The 21,783-nt window shown below is 42.4% G+C and overlaps 1 protein-coding gene across 1 annotated transcript in view; it reads left to right on the top strand.

The window, feature by feature from the left end:
- The first annotated feature begins 1,377 nt into the window (after positions 1-1,377).
- The window catches only part of LOC105756689 (NUT family member 2A-like), a 53,218-nt gene continuing 32,812 nt past the window's right edge, over positions 1,378-21,783 (top strand). Inside the window, 3 exon segments of the mRNA XM_012557800.1 lie at positions 1,378-1,469; positions 2,673-2,842; positions 4,013-4,148. Of these exon segments, the coding sequence (XP_012413254.1) occupies positions 1,378-1,469; positions 2,673-2,842; positions 4,013-4,148 (398 nt within the window).

Genomic DNA, 21,783 nt, shown 5'->3' with positions numbered 1-21,783 from the left:
TCACACTACAAACACCATGTTCTTCCGTTGGTCTTTATCTTCCAACACAGCAGTTGACCATGTGTTGGTCAGTGCCATATCAAATCCAGAGGAATGGGAAAAAGGGCAAGGCCTAGGACAACCATTTTAAATATACTCCCACTCTCATTCCTCTGGAGAATTCCAGTTAGAACAGGGAGGTGGTAGAATACGCATAGTGGTGAAGGGCTTGGGCTCTGCCCTCACTAGATTTGTAATCCTGAGTAGGGCGTTGTACATCTTCACCCTTGAGTATCTCATCAAATAAGGAGACAATGACAATTAATTCAGAGGATAGCTAAGAAGATGACACGACCTAATATAAGAAGTGCTCAGAGAACGCCTGACACACGCTATGCCTCATTAAATGATGTCCATTATTGTCACTGTCATGAAGGAAAGACAATATAGTCCAAGAAAAGTACCCACAAAAGTGAAAATGTCCTAGCTACAGTGGGTGTCAGTGGAAATTGGCCATGAAGTCCAGGGTCATGGGCATCAGTGAACGGAAGGCAGAGGGATTAGTCATGTGGGAAGCTTTGTCTTTTCACAGCAGACCCTACATCTCTCTCAACCCTGCGCTTCTCCACAGGTGTTATGGGTCAGCCAATATTGAACTCTTATCACATTCCACAGGATGTTTTTTCCATATACATGCTGCTCCCCGTTGGCTAAAAGACTGAAGGAATCTTCTTCCCTTCCCTTACTTCCCTGGAAATAAAGAGAGAGTCCATCAAATTCAACTTTCAAGCAGTCTTAGGGATTCCCTGCATTCCCAAACAGCTGTGTTCCCTGTTTAATCACAGTCTCAAATGCAGTTCAGCAGCATGATTTTGGAAACTCCAGATAACACAGGTCTCTCTCAGTTACCATGGGCTGCCCTAACATTTGCTTTTGGGCAGAACTCTTGCTCTTCACATTCTGAGACTCTAGGGCTGTATTCACCAAAGTTCAGACCTCCACTCAAGAGTCATCTGGAAGCTGGTGAAAATGTTCATTCATGGGACACTTGGACTTGATCATAGACTCTGGATTTCAGATGGTCTGACAGGTCATTCTGTCCACAATCCTACTGAAGACTCAAAACACATGGTTTTCTTTAGTCTATATCTCTCAGGCGTGCATCTTAGTAGTTTTCATGCTCTGTGAGTGGTATCCTGGAGACAAAAGCACTTGAAATCTAAAAAAACTGGAAGAGGGATTTGACATGGACAAATAGCAAGATAGATGTGATGATGGGCAGGGTATGTGTGTAGCGGTGGGGTCAAGATGGGGATGGAATATGTACTTGTAGAAAGTTACTGACATGCATGGGGTTTCAGCCCAGTCCTGTGATCCCTGGCCCCACTGAAGCCTACCATGACCCTGGAGGAGGGAATGTGGTGGTTCGTGCAGGAATGGCAGCGCAAAAGCAACTTTGATCAGATGATCTTCTACGAGATGGCAGGAAAGTAAGTTCATGGCATCCTGGCCCTGTTGGGAATGAGTGATGAGCTGTGAATGAAGACAGCGGGTTGAGAGTGGCTGCTGCCTGGCTGTGTTGGTACAAGTTGGAGGGGGGGAGTTGTGAGAAGGAGGTGTGCACTTGGACAGGGCCCCTGCTTCCCTGATGATCCTTCTCTACCCTCAAACAATTTCTGCCACTACATTCACTGCTAGGAGTTTATCTTCTACATTCTTCAAGACATACTCACCTTCTACATCTTGCAATTGTGGATGCCTTGATATTGAGAATGTTAAGATCAAATGGTGATAAACACTGTGGCTACCGTTGGAGATAAATTTCAAGCTGTAGACACTCTGCACTGAGGGAATATGCTATACCAGCTGAGTTCCTGCTTCCTTCAGTGTCTGGGTAGCTGACAGGGAATTTGAAACCACCCTTCCTCATGGTAACTGGCAGAAAATTATTCTACAACCATCCAAAAATGGCCCAGACTGAAAAGCTTTGCTCAGGGGAAGGCAGCATCTCAAGTAACCCTCTGGACATGTCTATGACCCTCACTGCCTTTCCTCCCTTGGTTTAAAAACAATCATCAAAGGAGTCAGAAACTTTCCCGAAACCTTAGATTCCACCTTTTTCCCAATATCTCTTAGACTAATTGTCTCACTGGTTTATAGCTCAAGGGCTCAAAGCCTGAGACTAGAAACAGGGATCTAGGATCTAGTCCCTGGAGTTATCTGCAATCAACTTCATTCTGTCCCTGGTTAAGGATGTCAACCCTACCGTGTGTGTTTTAGGCACGGGCAGGAGAAGCTTGGAGTAGGGTGTCCATGAGTGGGGTCCTGCTGTGTGTCACATAGGTCTGATTAAATCAACAAGCCAGTGTCAGCGTTGTGGTGTGCCATCACGTGCTAAGGGTGTGGAAAAGAAGTGAGCACTACGGCTCTGTCAGGAAGAGTTTCCAAGAAGCCAAAGCTGATTTCCTTTACATCTGCCTAAGTTACGATGAATTGTGCTGCAGGTGAAGGGATGATGTGGTGGACATATAAGGGGCCCTCAAACCTTTCTTGCGCCACAGACAGCAAATCCCTCCTGGGAAATGGATTTACTGAGCACCCTACAGGTCACTGAAGGCATATTTTTCTCCAATGCCCCACAAACGGCTGTTGCCTGGTGCTGGGGCTCCTGGTGCATCTTGCCTTCTTCTCAGCATGGGCTGTGCCTCCCTCACCTTTGTCAGGTTCATGGAGTTTGAGGCAGAGGAGGAGTTACAAATTCAGAAGTTGCAGCAGAGGAATGTGTCTGTGTGCCTGCCTCCTCCACCTCCACGGAATCTTGATTCCCACGGGCCTTCATCCACTGTGGTTGTCCACTACCCAGGTATGGCTAATCGAGTTCAACAGAAGCTAAGGTCAAAGGAGGTATGTAGACAGGCCATGTTTGGAGAAGGTATTGTCTTTGCATGTGGTACTTTCAAGAGGAGGCAATGGCTATTCCTATCAGCAGAGCCTGCCAGAAGCCTGGGGTCTCAGCTACACTTCATTACACACTAGTCCTGAAATTGTCAACTTTTATAACTACTGTCTCACATATTATCAAATGTGGATTCCAATATCTAATCAGCCTAAAACATGGGTCTCAATGAGAGGACTTCTTGAAAAAGCAATAGTTCCAAGTTTCCTCACAGTATGACTCTCTTGGACCTTCTACTTCTTACATCTTCTCCTGTCACAGTTCTTGTGGCTTCAGGTGTACCTGCCCCACCAGGAACCATTTCAATGTCTCCAAAATTCTGCCCTTACAACATGTGCTTGCTATAACAGAAATACCACAAGTGGATGGCTTTAACAAACAGAAATTTATTCTCTCACAGTCTAGCAGGCTAGAAGTCCGAATTCAGGGCACCAGCTCCCGGGGAGGGCTTTGTCTCTCTGCTGATTCTGGGGGAAAGTCCTTTTCATCAGCCTTCCCCTGGGCTAGGAGCTTCTCAGCACAAGGGCCTCCAGTCCAATGGATGGACTCCACTCTGGGCACTTCTTTCTTAGTGGCATAAAATTTCTCTTTTCTGTGCTGGCTTTTGTCTTTTATACCTCAAAAGAGATTTACTCAAGATACAACCAAATCCTCTAGATTGAGTCCTGCCTCAGTAACACAACTGCCTCTAATCCTGCCTCATTAACATTATAGAGGTTACAATTTACAACACAATATAATCACCTCAGATCTCTAAATGGTGGACAGCCACACAATACTAGGAGTCATGGTCTAGCCAAGATAACACACATTTTGTGGGAACACAATTCAAACCATAAAAGGTAGAAAGAGCTGGAATTTGCTGCTACATTCACCTCCTTCTTTTCAACCCTCCTATAGTGTTCATTCCATAAAAGGGAGGTCCCAAGGCACAGACCCCAAACCAGCATCAACACAGACCCCCGTGCCCTTGGGAGCCCAATCGACTAAATGAGATCCCTCCTAAAGCCGTGAAAAGAGTATACTGAAATTATGGAAGGTATCCTTGGATCTGCCCATTCAGCCACTGGGAGCCAGATGGAAAATATGGGGAAGAAGAAAATGAGCAACAGCAGGAGGAGATTGGGATATACCCAGACCCAGGAATCCTGCCCTACCTGGACAAGCTGTGTTCACAGGAAGAATTTATTACAAAGGTGGGCTGGGACTTGAGGTTTGGTGTCTGTGGCTTCTGTACTTTTGGCATGCCAGTAACCAAATATCTGGAGTTTGGCCACAGATGTTAAAATTAAGCTTGATTCCTTATCCTCTGAACCATGTGTGTTGTCCTTTTCTCGAGAGTGTGTGTGTGTGTCTGCCTAGGTGTAAGTTGGTGTTGTGATGTTTTAACACAACACTGGATGCAAATTCGAGAGGGAGATTATTGATTGTCTTCTAGATCCCCTAAAGCACTGGTTACTCCTTGTCAAGGATGTTCACATGTCTCCTCTTTCCCTTATCAGGTGAAAGCAGTTATTCACCCACAATTCCTGGAAATGTTACTATCACCAGAATCAGAGGTAGATCCCATGTCATTAAGGCAGGAGCTGGAGCAAGTGGAAGGACTCTCTCCTACCCAGGTAAACCAGAGAAGGAAGGGAGAATCATAACATGAAACCCACAGCATTTCATCTAACCCAACAGTGCCTTGGCTGGCAGGGCTTCTGGGGAAGGACAGCTCCAGGTGTGGCAGCAGGTACAGAACAAGGAGGTAGGAGACAATGCAGTGGCTGAAAGGAGCAGTAAGGAATCTTGGTGGGAAAACCACACAACAGGATGGACAGGTAGAGCTGCAGTACTGGTTACACACTCATGTGACTGACTTCCCTGAATTCTGCCCCAATACCATGGTCTCTACCACCTGCTCAGCCACGTGTTCTCACAACCTGTGCAGAATCAGTAATTATTCATTTTCCTTCCTTGCAGCTGCTAGAGAAGTGACTGCTGGAAATGAAAGGAAAAGTGGGTGTGGCGGCATCCCCAACTTCTGGTGTGCCACCCATGGAGTCACTCTGTACAGAATCGGGGACCAGTGAAGGCGCAGGGAGCACAGATATCCATGGCCTCCCACTAGGGATCAGTGAGAAAATGAACACAAAAAGTTGAATGCACATGACCTGCCAAAAGATGGTACAGGAGACAATAAACTGTCCAAGTCAAAAGAACTTGCTCTCTTTACGTGGAGTCCAAAGTCACAGAAACCTAAGTCTGAACTATCAACTTCTCCTCAACAGGGTCCTAGTCACACTTCCCTAAAATTGGGAACCACAGAAGCCTTAATGCTCTTAGAAACCTCTCCTATTAGTGAAACACCTGGGAAAGGAGAAGAGTCCAATGAAGAAGAGGAAGAAGAGGAGGAACTTCCCAGCCTTGCCTTCCTCTTGGCATCTCAACAAAGCCTACTGCCCTGGGGTGTCTCCAAGAGTCCTCTGCCTGCCTCTGGCGTTCTGCACCATGGAGTTCGGGGCACCTGGCCAGCATCCCAGCCTCTATCTCTGAGACAGTGAGTCTTAGCCAACCTGGATATACAGGTGCCAAGTGTAAGATCCCAGCTCAAGTTAGAGCCCTATCACTTGCTGTCAAGAGGCCCTACTCAGGGGCTGACCTTGGATTGTCTAGGAGGCAACCCTTGGCTGTGGGTGAGGTCCAACCCTCACTACCTGTAAAAAGAAAGTGTAACCCTTCCACTCATGGGAAAAGGAAGAAGTGGCATTTCAGCCGGGAGCAAACTCTCCTCTTCCTGAATGTGTCAGACTCTATTAAAAGTTGGGGGTCCCTCAGTAGACTTGGATTATTATTCCCCATACTCATTAGGCTAATGCTCCTCCCCTATCCCAGTGGTATTTCTTGGCTGTTGTACAGATATGACAGAGAGGGAGGCCAAAGACTGGGCAGGGTGGACATGGACCTCCACGGTGGGAAATGAAGAACAGTAGCTTTACTTTACAGAACAGTTCTCTGCAAATTGGGAGTAAAGATAGTTTTCTTGGAAGAAATTCTCGTTGCTTTTTCCTTCTTTTTCACCTCTGCTACTGGATGGATTTTGGTGCTGTGAGAAGAAAAAGACACAGGTGTCTCCCGTTTTCCAGATCCACATGTGACTGATCTAGTTCTTTCTCCAGCTTTAACTGATGTCCTCAGAATGCTCTTGGGGACAGTCTGGCTTTGCCCTGTGTTTTGGTTATCCAGTACTGCTCTAACAGAAATACCACAAGTGGAGGGCTTTAACAAAAGAAGTTTATTCTCTCATAGTCTAGTAGGTTACAAGTCCAAATTCAGGGCATCAGCACAGGGGAAGGCTTTCTCTGTCGGCTCTGGAGGAAGGTCCTTGTGATGCATCAGTCTTCCCTTGGTCTGGGAGCATCTCAGCACAGGAACTTCAGGTCCAAAGGATGCGCTCTGCTCCCGGCACTGCTTTCTTGGTGGTATGAGGTCCCCATGTCTCTCTGCTCACTTCTCTCTTTTGTATCTCAAAAGAGATTGGCTTAAGACACTACCTAATCTTGTAGACCTCCTCAGCGTAACTGCCGCTAATCCATCTTATTACATCATAGTGATAGCATTTACAACATATAGGGAAATCACATGAGATGACAAAATGGTAGGCTATCATACAGTACTGGGAATCATGACCTAGCCAAGTTGACACGCACATTTTTGGGGTGACATAATTCAATCCGTGACACCATGTCACAGGTTACTGATATATAACCAGTGATCACTTTGATTATCTATTTTCACAAACCCTGGCTTGGTTTGGGGAGCTTTCTGTGGGTATCCTATCAGTATCTCTATCTCTTAAAAATCTATTAATGAAATTTGCATTTCAGCCTTTCAACCTACTTGGCCGTTAACTAATGTTTCTATAATTGAGCCTGGAGACTGCACTTTTCTCTAAGGTGCTTGTTTTCTGTTTCCTAGAAAGATGTCGGACAACAGATCTTCAATAATCCTCAGCACACCCAGGGCTTTTCCTGGGTGGTTGATTTCACCTGACAGGATCAAGGCTTGGCTACTTGGGGACATGGCTATCTGTTTCTCTGCATTCACTCTGGAAAATGGCACCAATAATTTTTAGGAAGAGTATTAAATTAGCAATGGTAGTCTGCTATTTCTGAATCCTGCTGAGGACAAAAGGAGATGGAATATGCTGAATATATATTTATGAAAAGTCCTTTTAATAGAGTGTATATAAGCTATGAAAGCAGGCAGGGAGGATAGGAAGTCACTTTGCCTTATTTCTGTGCAGGAAAGATTCTCATCCAGTCTGACTGGGAAGGTCCATCCTGCTGTGGTGAAGGGAACTGACCTCCGGTGACTACGGGACCTTCCAAGAAGCATCCTACAAGTACCCTTCCCTTTCCTTCACAACTGATGACTGAAATTCTAGGGTTAAATCGATGGAGATTTGGCCTTATACTTACATGTAAAATAGTTCCTTAAAAACAAGAGGAAACCTACCTTACACAACAAGAATAAAGCCCAGGAAAAGTGGAGATGTGATGAGGTTTAAGGCAGACCTGGATTGCCTGGAGTGTGCAGGGCTAGATGTGAGCAGAGTAGGAAGGACTGAGAAGGGCTGAGGCATCAGCATCCTTCTGCTCTGGCACTTGCGTAGATTGCATGTTCAGAGCAGTGGGTCTTCCTGTATTGTGGCATTTGGTGCCTGAGAGCTGTTTCGGGTTCTGGGAAGTTCCTAATTGGGAACTGGATAGAGACCTCGGCAATTAAGAGTCTGTTGGTTAAAATATTAAGATGAAGAGATGAGAATAAGCGGAGAGCGCATCTCTGCTCTTTCCTCAGATTTGTCAAGTTCTTATCCTCCAATCTCTGCTTAACACCTCCGATCTAGGTGTCCATGGCCTGACCTCTCCAGCCTATTTGTCTCAGTAGCTCTGATTCCCAACTTGGAAACTCTCTGGAACTCACCAATGTTCCCTCCCAGCCCAGTGTTTTCTTCTCCAAGTTCTAAGTTCTGATTTTATCGCATTTGCCTGTGAGATTTCAGGAATACTATGTCCCAGAAGGTTCCTGGTCAACACCATGCAGGTATCTCATAGAGTGTTCTCCTCAGCATATCCCCCAATCCTGGTGTATCCCTGCTATTTAGGGGAGTATACACATCAAACATGGAAAGACAATATGGTGAGTGAAGGCCAGAGCCCTGGCTACTCCATTCACTGGTGTTTGACTTTAGAAAAGTCCCGTAACTCCTCCACATTCCAAGGTCTTCAGTGGGAAAACAGAGGTAACACTGTCCACCTCTCAGGGTGTTTGGCATATTAAAGGTGTCATGGTTGAAGGGTAGTTGCTCCAGCCCCTGCCAGCACTGGGCCCTCAGTTAATGAAGGGAATCATCACATCTACAGTTAGGAAGATCAGGTGTTAACCTCTCATGACTTCATCACCTGCCTGTTATGTGCCATCGGCACCTGTGTTTGGTTGAACATTTCCCAGAAATAGGAAGAACCTGGTTGTTATGGCCTGAATTGTGTCCCCCCAAAATGTGTGTCAACTTGGCTAGTACATCATTCCCAGTATTGTGTAATTGTTCAACATTTTGTCATCTGATGTGATTTTCCTATGTGTTGTAAATAAGCTGTTGTCTATGATGTTAATGAGGTGGGATTAGCAACCATTATGTTAATAAGGCAGGGCTCAATCTACAAGATCAGGTTGTGTCTTAAGTCAATCTCTTTTGAGAAATAAAAGAGAGAAGCAAGCAGAGACATATGCGAGCCTCACATAACCAAGAAAGCACCAACTGGAGCAGAGTGCGTCCTTTGGACCTGAAGTTCCTGCGCAGAGAAGCTCCTAGACCAGGGAAGGACCGATAACAAGGATCTCCCTGCATAGCTGACAGAGAGAGAACCTTCCCCTGGAGCTGACGACCTGAATTCGGACTTCTAGCCTATTAGACTGTGAGAGAATAAACTTCTGTTTGTTGAAGCCATCCACTCTGCCTCCTCAACCTTCCTTGTGACCTTGACAGCAGCCAGAGCACAACTGGCCATGTTTTACTTTTCTTCATCACAGGAGGACTAGATTTTTCAGGGTAAATTCTCTCTTCATTTCATGACATACACCTCAAAAAAATTGCCCCAGATCTTCCAGCTCTCTTCATTATCCGTCCTTCGAGAAATTTCCTTCATCAGACATAATGTGAGATTTTCATTTCTAGGTCAAGATGCTGAGACTCTCCTATTCCCCTCTCCTAAATCTCACGATCCATGTCTTACCACTTATAAATTAAATAAAACAGAGAGAAACAAACACACAGGAACTCAAGAAAATCTACCACGTAGATTTATATACTGTCTTGCCAACACGAAGGGCTCTGAATATACAAAACAATTTTGGAAAACAAGAACAAAGTATGGAACTCACACTTCAAGATTTAAAATAGCACTACAAACATGCAGTAAACAAAACAGTCTGGTACTGGCATAAGGATAGAGATAGAGACCAAAAGAATAGAACTCAGGGTCCAGAAATGAATTCATACATCTTTGCCTAACTTGTTTCAACAATGATGCAAAGACCATTCAATGGGCAAAGAATAGTCTCTTCAACAAAGGATGCTGGGACAACTGGATCTCCACATGAAAAAGCATGAAGTTGGACCCATACTCTATATCATATACAAAAATTAACTCTAAATGGACTGATGACCTAAATATGAGAGCTAAAACCATTAAACACTTCAAAGTAAATATCAGGGTTATATTTCAGGATTCTTTTTCTGCATCTTCAGAGATATGACACAAGAAACATAAGAAACAGATAAATTTCTCTTGGTTAAACTTGAAATCTTTTGTGCATCAATGAGCACTATCAAGAAAGTGAAGACAACTACTGAACATACTTGGAATCCCTACACTGCTTAAGGGTTTCATATTCAGAAAGATAAAGAGTGTCTAGAACCAAACACAAAAACAGAAACAACCCAACATAAAAAATGGGCAAGAGGAGGTGGCGCCAAGATGGTGGAGTAGTCAGATGCTTCCTGTGGTTCCTCTTACAGCAAAGACCCGAAAAAACAAGGGAATCGATTATGTATGACAATCTAGGAGCCCTGAACATCAAAAACAAAGATGAGGAATTGAACTGAGCAGCAAGAGGGGGAAGAGATGGTTCAGAAATAGCAAGGAGTTGCCAAATCTGACCTGACCGGCACCCACACCCCGTAGGCTGGATCAGCTGGAGTGCTGTGAGGAAAGCAGTGGAGCTCAGGACACGTTTTCCACTTCAGGAGAGACCAAGTGGCAGAGAGTCTGCTCAACCCCCCAGAACCAGTGAGGAGCGGTGCTCAATTGCTGAAAGATTAGTACATGCGTCTAAACTACCGTGCGGATCAATAAAATCCCCCCTTTTGGGAAGAACCACCCTCCCATTTACCTGCCCCCTCCCCACTCTACTCTGGGCCCCCAGTCTGGCTTCAGCAATTGCTGCCCCCCCACACCTCCGCCCCAGGCGACAAGTAGGACCCGTCGCCTGACCTGACCCATTCTTCTGGCTTTGGAGAGGAAACAAATTAACAACTAGGAAAAAGTAATCTGCCAGCTCCCCTAAGCCAGGAACTCGGCAGGCACAGCCCCTTCCGCTAAACACAGGCATAAAACTTTGAACACCTTTCACTGCTGCATAAACCTGTGTGGGCCACTTCAACAGGGTAGGCCCTCATTAGCACAGTACAGGAGGATATATACCTGAAACCTGTTCTCATATGTATCAGCTATGAGGTGGAGTGGCAGATTCATGACATTTGACAGCGCCCTGCCCACTAAGCAGGGCCCTCATCTACCCACATCAGGGTCTGAGGACTGGTGGCTCCACCCAATCTACCGAGCCACTTGTAACGGGGGTCCAAGAATAAGTGGTGATGCCCCATCCTTACAGCCAATGGCATTGGATGCCCACAGTCCAGCTGTAAAACACAAATACCGACGCACTCTAGGGAACAGGGTCATGCCTTCCACCCAGAAACTCAGAGGCAGCACTCAGCCCCCTGCCTTGATCAGCGCATGAGCCCCTACTGCAGCCAGATACCTGTGCCTACTCCAATCACACCAGCTGGCCTAGGACTGTAGGTGAGAGCCTGCACCACACACTCAGTGACTGAAGACCTGGACACCTGAGTTGAACTCACACAAAAAAAACAAACAGACTCCTGAGCTCATGTACCTAGTAACAGCTCTATCTGCTGGAGACAGGATGTGAGAGCTTCAAGGATACCAATAACCAAATTAGCTCACACGACCAGAGTATTTGGGCATATCAAAACAAAACAAGAAGCTAGGACAAGTAAGCAAACATAAAATAAATAAATATAATAACTTATTGATGGCTCAGAGACAACAGTCAATATCAAATCACATAGAGGCAGGCCATAAAGGCTTCAACAAGCCACCAAAACAAAGATTCAAGAAATCTTCTGGCGGAAGAGAACTTCCTGGTATTAACCGGACATAATTCAAAAGATTAATATACAGAAATCTTTAAGAGATCAGGAAGGAGATCATGCAGCATGCAGAACAAACCAAGGAACACAAAGACAAAGCAAGAGACGAACTTAAGAAGGTTATACAAGAGCATAATGACAAATTTAACTGGCAACAAAAATCCATAGACAGAAAGCAAACACATATCCAAAAGATTAACAATAAAATTTCAGAATTAGACAACTTCATAGAAAGTCATAGGAGCATAACTGAGGCAATGGAAGTCAGGATTAGTGAGATTTAAGATAAAGCACTTGACACCGACTTATTTCAGGAAAAATCAGATAAAAGGATTAAGCAAAATGAAGAAACCCTAAGAATTACGTGGGACTCTATCAAGAGGAATAAACTATGAGTGACTGGTGTACCAGAACGGGAGAAAAACAGAAAACACAGAGAGAATTGTTGAAGATTTGTTGGTAGAAAACTTACCTAATATTGTGAAAGTGAAAAGATATCTATACAAGCAGCTCATCAAACCCCACACAGGGTGGGTCGCAAAAGAAAGTCACCAAAACATGTTACAATTAAACTTGCCAAAACCAAGTGTGAAGAGAGAATTTTAAAAGTGGCTACAGATAAATGAAAAGCCATCGACAAAGGAGAGTCAATAAGACTAAGCCCTGACTACTCACCAGAAACCATGCAGGCAAGAAGGCAATGGGATGACATATATAAAGCCCTGAAAGGAAAAAAATTGCGAGCCAAGAATTATATATACAGCAAAACTGTCTCCAATACGATGGCAAAATTAGGGCATTTCCAGACAAACAGAAGTGTAGGGAATATGTAAAAACCAAACCCAAATTACAAGAAATACTAAAGGGAGGTGCTCTGTTTAGAAAATCAATGACCTCAGATAACAACCCAAGACTACACTATAGGACAGAACAATCAGACATCAACCCACATAGGGAGGTCAGAAAAGTAAATCAAAGCTAAAACGCTGAAAATAGGAAAACAGAGACATTAATAGGTAAAAGATGACAGCATTAAAACAAAAAGAGGAACTAAATAATGTAGACATAAATCTTTCATATGGAGTGGAAGTCAAGGAAGTATCAAGAAATAAAAGACTGATTTAAACTTAGAAAAATAGAGGTTAATATTCTGGTAACCACAAAGGAAACTAAAAATCCTACACATCGAAATAAAAGATAAGAAAAACATAAAGACACAGCAAATACAAAATCAACAACAATGAAAAAGATGAAAAAATACACAAAGAAAAACGATTCAGCTCAGAAAATTAAGTGGAATAATGTAACTGTCTACGACACACACACAAAAATGCATCAAAATGACAGCACTAAACTCATACCTATCAATAATTACGCTGAATGTAAGTGGACTAAATGCATCGATAAAGAGACAGAGTGGCAGATTGGATTAAAAATCATGATCCGTCTACATGCTGCCTATAAGAGACACATCTTAATCTTAAGATACAAACAAACTAAAACTCAAAGGACGGAAAAAAATATATCAAGCAAACAACAATCAAAAAAGAGCAGGAGTGGCAATATTAATCTCTGACAAAATAGACTTTAAAGCAAAATCCACCACAAAGGATAAGGAAGGACACTATATAATGATTAAAAGTCAATACTAGCAGCACATAACCATAATAAATATTTACCCACCCAATGACAGGGCTCCAAAATACATAAAACAAACTCTAACAGCATTGAAAAGAGAAATAGACAGCTCCAGAAAAATAGGAGATTTCAAGACACCACTTTCAGTAAGGGCAGAACATCCAGGACGAAGCTCAATAAAGACACAGGAGATCAAAATGTCACAATCAAACAGCTTCATCTCATAGACATATACAGAACACTCCACTCAACAGCAGCCAAGTATATTTTCTTTTCCAACGCACACAGAACATTCTCCAGAACACACCACATATTAGGCCATAAAGCAAGCCTTAAGAGAATCCAAAGCATCGAAATATTTCAAAGCAACTTTTCTGACTACAAAGCCATAAAAGTAGAAATCAGTAACAGAAACAGCTAGGGAAAAAAATTAAATATGTGGAACTGAACAACACCTTGCTCAAAAACTACTGGGTTACAGAAGAAATTAAGGACAGAATAAAGAAATTCACAGAATCAAATAAGAATGAAAACATATCCTACCAGAACCTTTGGGACACAGCAGAAGCGGTGCTCAGAGGTCAATTGATAGTAATAAATGCACACATCTAAAAAGAAGAAAGGGCGAAAATCAAAACATTAACCCTACACATCGAACAAATTGAAACAAAGCAGGATAAGAAGCTCTCAGGCACCAGAAGAAAGCAAATAATAAAAATTGGAGCAGAATTAAATGAAGTAGAGAATAAAAAAACAATTGAAAGAGTTAACAGACCAAAACCTGGTTCTTTGAAAAGATCAACAAAACCAACAAACCATTGGCCAAACTGACAAAAGACAAAAAGAAGAGAAAGTAAATAAACTGAATAAGGAACAGACGGGTGATATCACAACAGATCCAACTAAAATTAAAACGAATCATAACAGAACACAATGAAAAACTGTACTCCAACAAATCTGACAACCTGGGGGAAATCGACAAGTTTCTAGAAACACACTACCTACCTAAACTAACAAACAGAGGTAGAACAACTAAATAAACCTATAACAAAAGAAGAGACTGAAAAAGTAATTTAAAAACTCCCAACAAAAAAAGACCCTGACCTTGACGGCTTCACAGGAGAATTCTACCAAACTTTCTGAGAAAAGGTATCACTGCTACTACTAAAGGTTTTTCAGAGCATTGAAAAGGACGGAATACTCCCAAAATCATTCTATGAAGCCAGCATAACCCTGACACCAAAACTAGATAAAGACACCACAAAAAAAAAAGAAAATTACAGACCAATATCCCTCATGAACATGAATGCAAAAATCCTCAACAAAATTTTAGCCAATAGAATTCAACCACATATCCAAAAAATAATTCACCATGACCAAGTGAGATTCATACCAGATACGCAGCGATGGTTCAACATTAGAAAAACAATCAATGTAATCCATCACATAAATGGAACAAAAAGACAAGAACATCACCATCTAATTAACTGATGCTGAAAAGGCATTTGAGAAAGTCCAACACCCATTATGATAAAAAGTCTCAGCAAAACAGGAATAGAAGGGAAATTCCTCAGCATAATAAAGAGCATTTATACAAATCCAACAGCCAAAACTATTCTAAACAGAGAGAGTCTGAAAGCACTGCCCTTTAGAACCGGAACCAGACAAGGATGCCCTTTATCACCACTTTTATTCAACACTGTGCTAGAGGTCGTAGCCAGAGCAACTAGGCTAGAAAAAGAAATAAACGGCAAGCAAATTGGTAAGGAAGAAGTAAAAGTATCCCTATTTACAGATGATATGACCTTATATACAGAAAATCTCAAATAATCCACAAGAAAACTACTGGAACTAATAGAAGATTTCAGCAAAGTATGAGGATACAAGATAAAGAAACAAAAATCAGTTGGATTCCTCTACACAAGCAAAGAGAACTTCAAAGAGGAAATCACCAAACCAATACCATTTACGGTATCTGTCAAGAAGATAAAATGCTTAGGAATAAATCTAACCAGAGACATAAAAGACCTATACAAAGAAACTACAAGATACTACTGAAAGAAACCAAAAGAGACCTACATAAGTGGAAAAACGTATCTTGCTCAGGGACAGGAAGACTCAATAGCGTGAAAATGTCAATTCTACCCGAAGCAATCTACGGATACAATGCAATCCTGATCCAAATTCCACGACATTTTTTAACTAGATGGAGAAACAAATCACCAACTTCATATGAAAAGGGAAGAGGCCCCCAAAAAGAAAACCATTACTCAAGAAGAAAAACAAAGTGAGAGGCTTCACACTATCTGATTTTAGAACGGTAGTCAAAACAGCCTGGTTCTGGTACAACAACACATACATACACCAATGGAACAGAATTGAGAATCCAGACATAAATTCATCTACTTACGAGCAGCTGATATTTGACAAAGGCCCAAAGACCGTTAAATGGGAAAAGACAGTCTCTTTAACAAATGGTGCTGGCATAACTGGACATCCATCTGCAAAAAAAACAAACAAGACCCATACCTCACAACATGCACAAAAACTAACTCAAAATGGATCAAAGATCTAAATATAAAATCTAAAATAAGAAAGATCAAGGAAGAAAAAATAGGGACAATGCTAGGAGCCCTAATACATGGCATAAACAGAACACAAAAGATAACTAATGATGCACAAACACCAGAAGAGAATGTAGATAACTGGGAGCTCCTAAAGGTCAAACCGTTATGCTCATCAGAAGACTTCACCAAGAGACTAAAAAGACAACCTGCAGACTAGGAAAAAAAAATTGGCTACAACATATCGGATCAGGGTCTAAAATCTGCAAGATACTGCAACACTTCAACAACAAAAAGACAAATAAGCCAATTAAAAAGTGGACAAAGCATATTAAAAATGGGCAAAGCAAAAACTAGGCACTTTGCCAAAGAAGACATTCAGGTGGCTAACAGATATAGGATAAAATGTTCATGATCATTAGCCACTAAAGAAATGCAAAGCAAAACTACAATGAGATACCATCTCACTCCAACAAGGCTAGCATTAACCCAAAAAACACAAAATAATAAATGTTGGAGAGGTTGTGGAGGGACTGGAACACTTATACACTGCTGGTGGGAATGTAAAATGGTACAACCACTTTGGAAATCGATTTGGTGCTTCCTTAAAAACCTAGAAATAGAAGTACCATACAATCCAGCAATCCCCCTCCTTGGAATATACCCTAGAGAAATAAGAGCCATTACACGAATAGATATATGCACACCCATATTCCCTGCAGCACTGTTCACAATAGCAAAAAGACAGAAACAACCTAGGTGCCCATCAATGGACAGATGAATAAACAAGTTATGGTATATTCACACAATGGAATAGTACACAACGATAAAGAACAACGAAGAATCTGAGAAACATCCCATAACATGGATGAATCTGGCAGGCATTATGCTGAGTGAAATTAGCCATTCACAAGAGGACAAATATTGTATGAGACCACAATTATAAGAACTCAAGAAAAGGTAAACACAGAAGAAAATACTCTTTGACTGTTAGGAGGGTGGGGAGGAAGGGAGAGGGGCCATCTAACATGCATCAATTGGTCCCAACCCACCTGGACCAAAGGAAAATGAAGAACACCAAAGATGTAAGGAAAATATTACCCCAAAAGACAAAAGGGCCACATAAACCACAGACTGCATCAGCCTGATACCAGAAGAACTAGATGGTGCCCAGCTACCACCAATAACTGCCCTGACAGGGAACACAACAGAGAGTCCCTGATGGCGCAGGCCAAAAGTAGGGTACAGAACTCAAATTCTAGTAAAAACACCAGACTTAACGGTCTGTCTGAGTCTGGAGGAAACCCAGAAGACATGGCCCCTGGATTCTCTGTTAACCAAGAACTAAAACCATTCCCGAGGCCAACTCTTCAGGCAAAGATTAGACTGGACTGTAAGACATAAAATGATACTCGTGAAGAGTGTGCTTCTAGTTCAAGGTGACACACGAAACTAAAGGGTAGCTACTGTGCGCAGGCGAGATGAGAAGGCAGAAAGGGATAGGAACTGGTTGAATGGACACGGGAAATCTAGGATGGAAAGGAGGAGTGTGCTGTCACATTATAGGGAGAGCAACTAGGGTCACATAACAATGTGTGTACAAATTCCTGTATGAGAAACTAACTTGAGCTATAAACTTTCGCTTAAAGCACAACAAAAAAAATGGACAAAAGACTTAGACATTATCCCAAAGAAAATATACAAATGGCCAGTAAGCACATGATAAGATGCTCAGTATCATCAGTCATTAAGGAAATACACATCAAAATCACAATGTGGTATCTCTCCACGCCACACTGATGGCTATTGCCAGAAAAAACAAAAACAAACAAGCAAACAGAAAAGTGTTGGGAAACTTGTCCATTGCTACAGGGAATATGAAGTGCTGCAGACATTGTAGAGTACAGTTTGCTGGTTCCTCAAATAATTTAACATAGAATAGCCATATGACCACGTAGTTCCACTCCTAGCCATATACACGAAAGAATTGAAAGTAAGAAAACAGATACTTGGACACTGACGTTTACTGCAGCACGATTCACTGAATCAAAATGGTGGAAGCAATCCAAGTTTCCATCAAAAGATGACTGGATACACAAAACGTGACACATAAATACATGCAATAACAGTATGCAGCCACAAAGAGCAATGATGTTCTGTTACTTGCAACAAATGGATGAACATTGAAAACATTGTTCTGAGGGAAATAACTGAAATCCCAAGAACAATTACTGCATGATCTCACTTACATGAAAAGCTACAAAGTTAATAGAGCAGATTAATGGCTAGGAAGGCTGAGGGCAGAAAGCATAGCAACTGATTGCTAAAAACAAAGCAACAACAACAAAAAGAATATTAAAAACCAAATAAATAGACATCTATGAAATCCTACCATGTATTAATAATTGAATATTGTATTTAAAATATGTGATATTTTACAACACAAAAGCAAGCCAACCACCTTTTAGCCAGGAAAAGAGTAGATAATTACAACAAAGTACAGTCATCATGTTGGGAATAACATATCAAGCAGGCTGGCCAGGCAACAAGGAATCCATTTGTACTACAGAGCAGCAGTTACTGGGATCATTCCAGAAAGAGGTGTCAGTACACTTTTGGGCAGTAGAATCCACCATAAGGTGCAGAAGTCCTCAAGTGGGTCCAAACCAGGTAGGAGGCTTGTATGGAGTCAACTGGGGTTCATCATGGTCAACTGATACCCTCTGGTGTTTTTGAAGCTGCACATGACATGGGGGAAAATAAAGAAGGTCAGATCACCCTATCAGAAAAACAGGATGCTGAGATGAGACTCCCAGTACTACCAGCGTGGTGAGGCTTCAGAAAAGAAATGACTTAGGAAAGTAAAATTCATGTCTGTTCACTGGCAGGCTTCCCCATGCTATCTAGATCCACCCTCCCCACCCACCTTCAGGGACAGGGTTTCCACACGCCCTCCCCTGTCACTTATCTGGCCCCAGCCCCTGCCTTGCCTCTCCCACTCCCACAGAACTGGCACCAGGCCTGCCAAGGAAGGTGGGGATCAGAAGCAAGAGATGAGACACACCAGAGGAAATCCAATCCATTCTCTCTTTGGGGTCCTGAGGTCTCCTGTGACAGAAGAGACAAGGGGTGTGGCTGGGAAGCCCTCCTATAAAAGGGGATCTGTCATCTTCCTCCAGATTGTTCCAGGAACACAGTCCGAGTTCCTCATCTCCCTTACCTGTCAGCTTCCGAGCCATCAGAGTTAGGCCTGTCCCCACATACTTGCTCAGGTGTGACTAAGACCTTCACCTGCATCTCACATCTCTCAGTACAGGGACACATCAAAAGGTTCAGCCTACCCAAAGTCAAGGCCAGAGGGATTCTGCCTGTGTAAGTCCGTATCTGGCTTTTTCTCAGTTAACTAAGGTCCCGTCATCTCAAGGTTCTTGGAGCCCTCTCTTTCCAGGCCCAGGTGCTAACATGGTGTTTTCCCTACCTCCTGGTTACTGGTGCTCTTTGACTCTAGAAAGCCTCCCTAGCTCTGAAGGGTGGGCTTTTGGTTGGACTGCCCAGCCATGCTTGGGTTAGGTGCACCTTTCTCCTCAAAGTGACATCTTTCATGTTTACAACTTTAAGGAGGTCTTTTGCAGCAGATTTGCCCAACGCGAAATGTCCTTTGATGTCCTGATGGTTGCTTCCAGGGTTCTTGATTGCTGATTAAAGGGGCATGAAATTCTTGACAACTTCAAATATGTCTCTATTGACTTTGGTGGTCCAGTGTGAGGATTTTCATATTCTTTATGTTCAGGTGGAATCCACACTGAAGACTGTGGTCTTTGACCTTCATCAGGTAGTTCTTCAAGTTTTCATTTTCAGCATGCAAGGTTGTGTCATCTACATATCCTAGGTTGTCAATGACATTTCCCGAATCCTGATGCCCCCTTCTTCTAATCAATTCTGGCTTCTCAGATTATTTGTTAAACATAGAGATTGAAAAAGTGAGATGAAAGGATCCAATATTGCCACACCTCTTTTCCACGGACACATAGAAGGGTCTAAGTCCCCGAAATGCCTCACTCACAATCTCCAATAGGGGACCCCAGTGATGGCTAAATGTTCTTGCTTAGCACATTCTAATGATACACAGGCACATACACAGACATACAAACACACACACACACACACACTCACAAGTGTTATGTTGGTAAATATTTATCAATTCACTCTCCATTGGGAGTGCTACAAGCCTTGATTTGTAAAGATTGACAATTTTCCTGATACAACTAATCCCTCCATGGCCAATTTTAAGGTACCAGTCTGATGCCACTGACCCATAGTTGGGTAGAGATATGCACCATCTACTATACCAAAGTAACAGAAGCTGATTCCAGCATAACTCAGCCATTTTCCTATGAGTATGTACACACATTCCACTGGCACCACGAGAAGGACCCTTAACTCCCACCCCAATATGTAAAACAAATATCGCTATGTATTTCCAGAACACACAACTCCTCCCACCTCCTGAACACACACATACAGCTACTACCCACACCATGAATACACAAACATACCACCTGTTACTGCCTATAGTTTTATGAAAAAAACCCTAAGGACTGTGAATATTCACAGCCATTCCTACAACTATATATACACTCTCAACACATGCCTGAACATGCACATGTACAACCAATAGTACCCACATATATTCACTGAACACCCTACACAAAATCAAGCTTTCTAACGCCACCAAGTTCAAAATCTAACCTCATAGGCCACCGTAATACAGACCCACATGAAATCCAACATCTCTAAAACACATATAATACACAATTACCAAATGCATGCACAATTTATACAAACGATCTTAGTTTCCGAATATACACACTGATTCTCCCCTACCACATCCTCCAGAATAAACACCCCAGGAAACCAACAAAACCAAATCACACACACAACTACATACAACCTATATTATAAATATATATAAGTACACCACACAAATACTTAAAACGCACATACAAACTATACCATGAAATTCTGTGAGAATTAAACCCGAATAGGCACACAGATGAACCCTGACTCCTTTCATACACAAACCCCCAACACACTCACACAAAACCCAACCTTTGTATATACCTCACACATTCAGAGATGCAGATTAAACTCCAAAACACCAACAATCCTAGCACTTTAGCTAATGTATACACCCCACCTGCCCACATGCTCACATACTAGACACAACACACACACACACACACACACACACACAAATATCCTCAATTCCTGTGAGTATACATCACACAAAACACTATAGATAATCACACATCTCCAGAATACAGCCTCACTTCCCAAACCTCCAACTATGTCCAAACACACGCAGAAACACCCTAACATTCTCCAGAGAAATACATGTAAAATACTCCAAGAATAATTCAGCCACCCACTCAGGACTTACATACACTAGCATATACTCCCCACTCACGATGGAATATCTCTTGCACATCCTATGTAAATACACTGAAATCCGTTTCCAGGTCCCATAACTCAGGGTCCAAAACTGCCACATTCTCAAACTCTCACACATAACCATATCAACATGCCTCTAGCACATATAAATACAATTCTTCCATGCCCTGTGCAAATACACAACCCCATCTTTGCTTGGATACACGTCCTCATTTCCCAGAATATACCATACTCCCTACTGAAAAATATTACACATAGATCTAGAAAATATTCATCCAATCTGCCATGCCCCTTCATAAAACACACAAACTCATTCCATGTGCAACTGTCCTCATGCACCAAATATAACCTAGATTACCCAGGATACAAAATGTATATCTTCCAATACTAACAGAACCTCACAATGCCTGTCTATACATATTCCAACAATCCACAATACTCAAACAGAAATCAATCCCCAATTTTCCAGAATACAGAATCATACAAACCCCAGATCAAATATGTAAGAATGGATACATCCGGCAAAATGACGCTGTAGGCAGAAGCACCATGCCGTCCCTCCACAGCAAAGATCCGAAAAACTAAGCCAAACAGAGAAAACTGCAATCCTGAAACCCTAAAACATCAAATGAAGAGATAAAGAACTCAGCCAAGCACCAAATGGAGCGAGAAAACTGACAGAGATTGGAGAACGA

This window comes from Trichechus manatus, unplaced genomic scaffold, assembly GCF_000243295.1.
Source record: "Trichechus manatus latirostris isolate Lorelei unplaced genomic scaffold, TriManLat1.0 scaffold00120, whole genome shotgun sequence".
NCBI classification, from domain to species: Eukaryota; Metazoa; Chordata; class Mammalia; order Sirenia; family Trichechidae; genus Trichechus; species Trichechus manatus.
The sequence above is the reverse complement of the archived record's forward strand: the minus strand, read 5'-3'. Positions and strand labels throughout refer to the sequence as shown.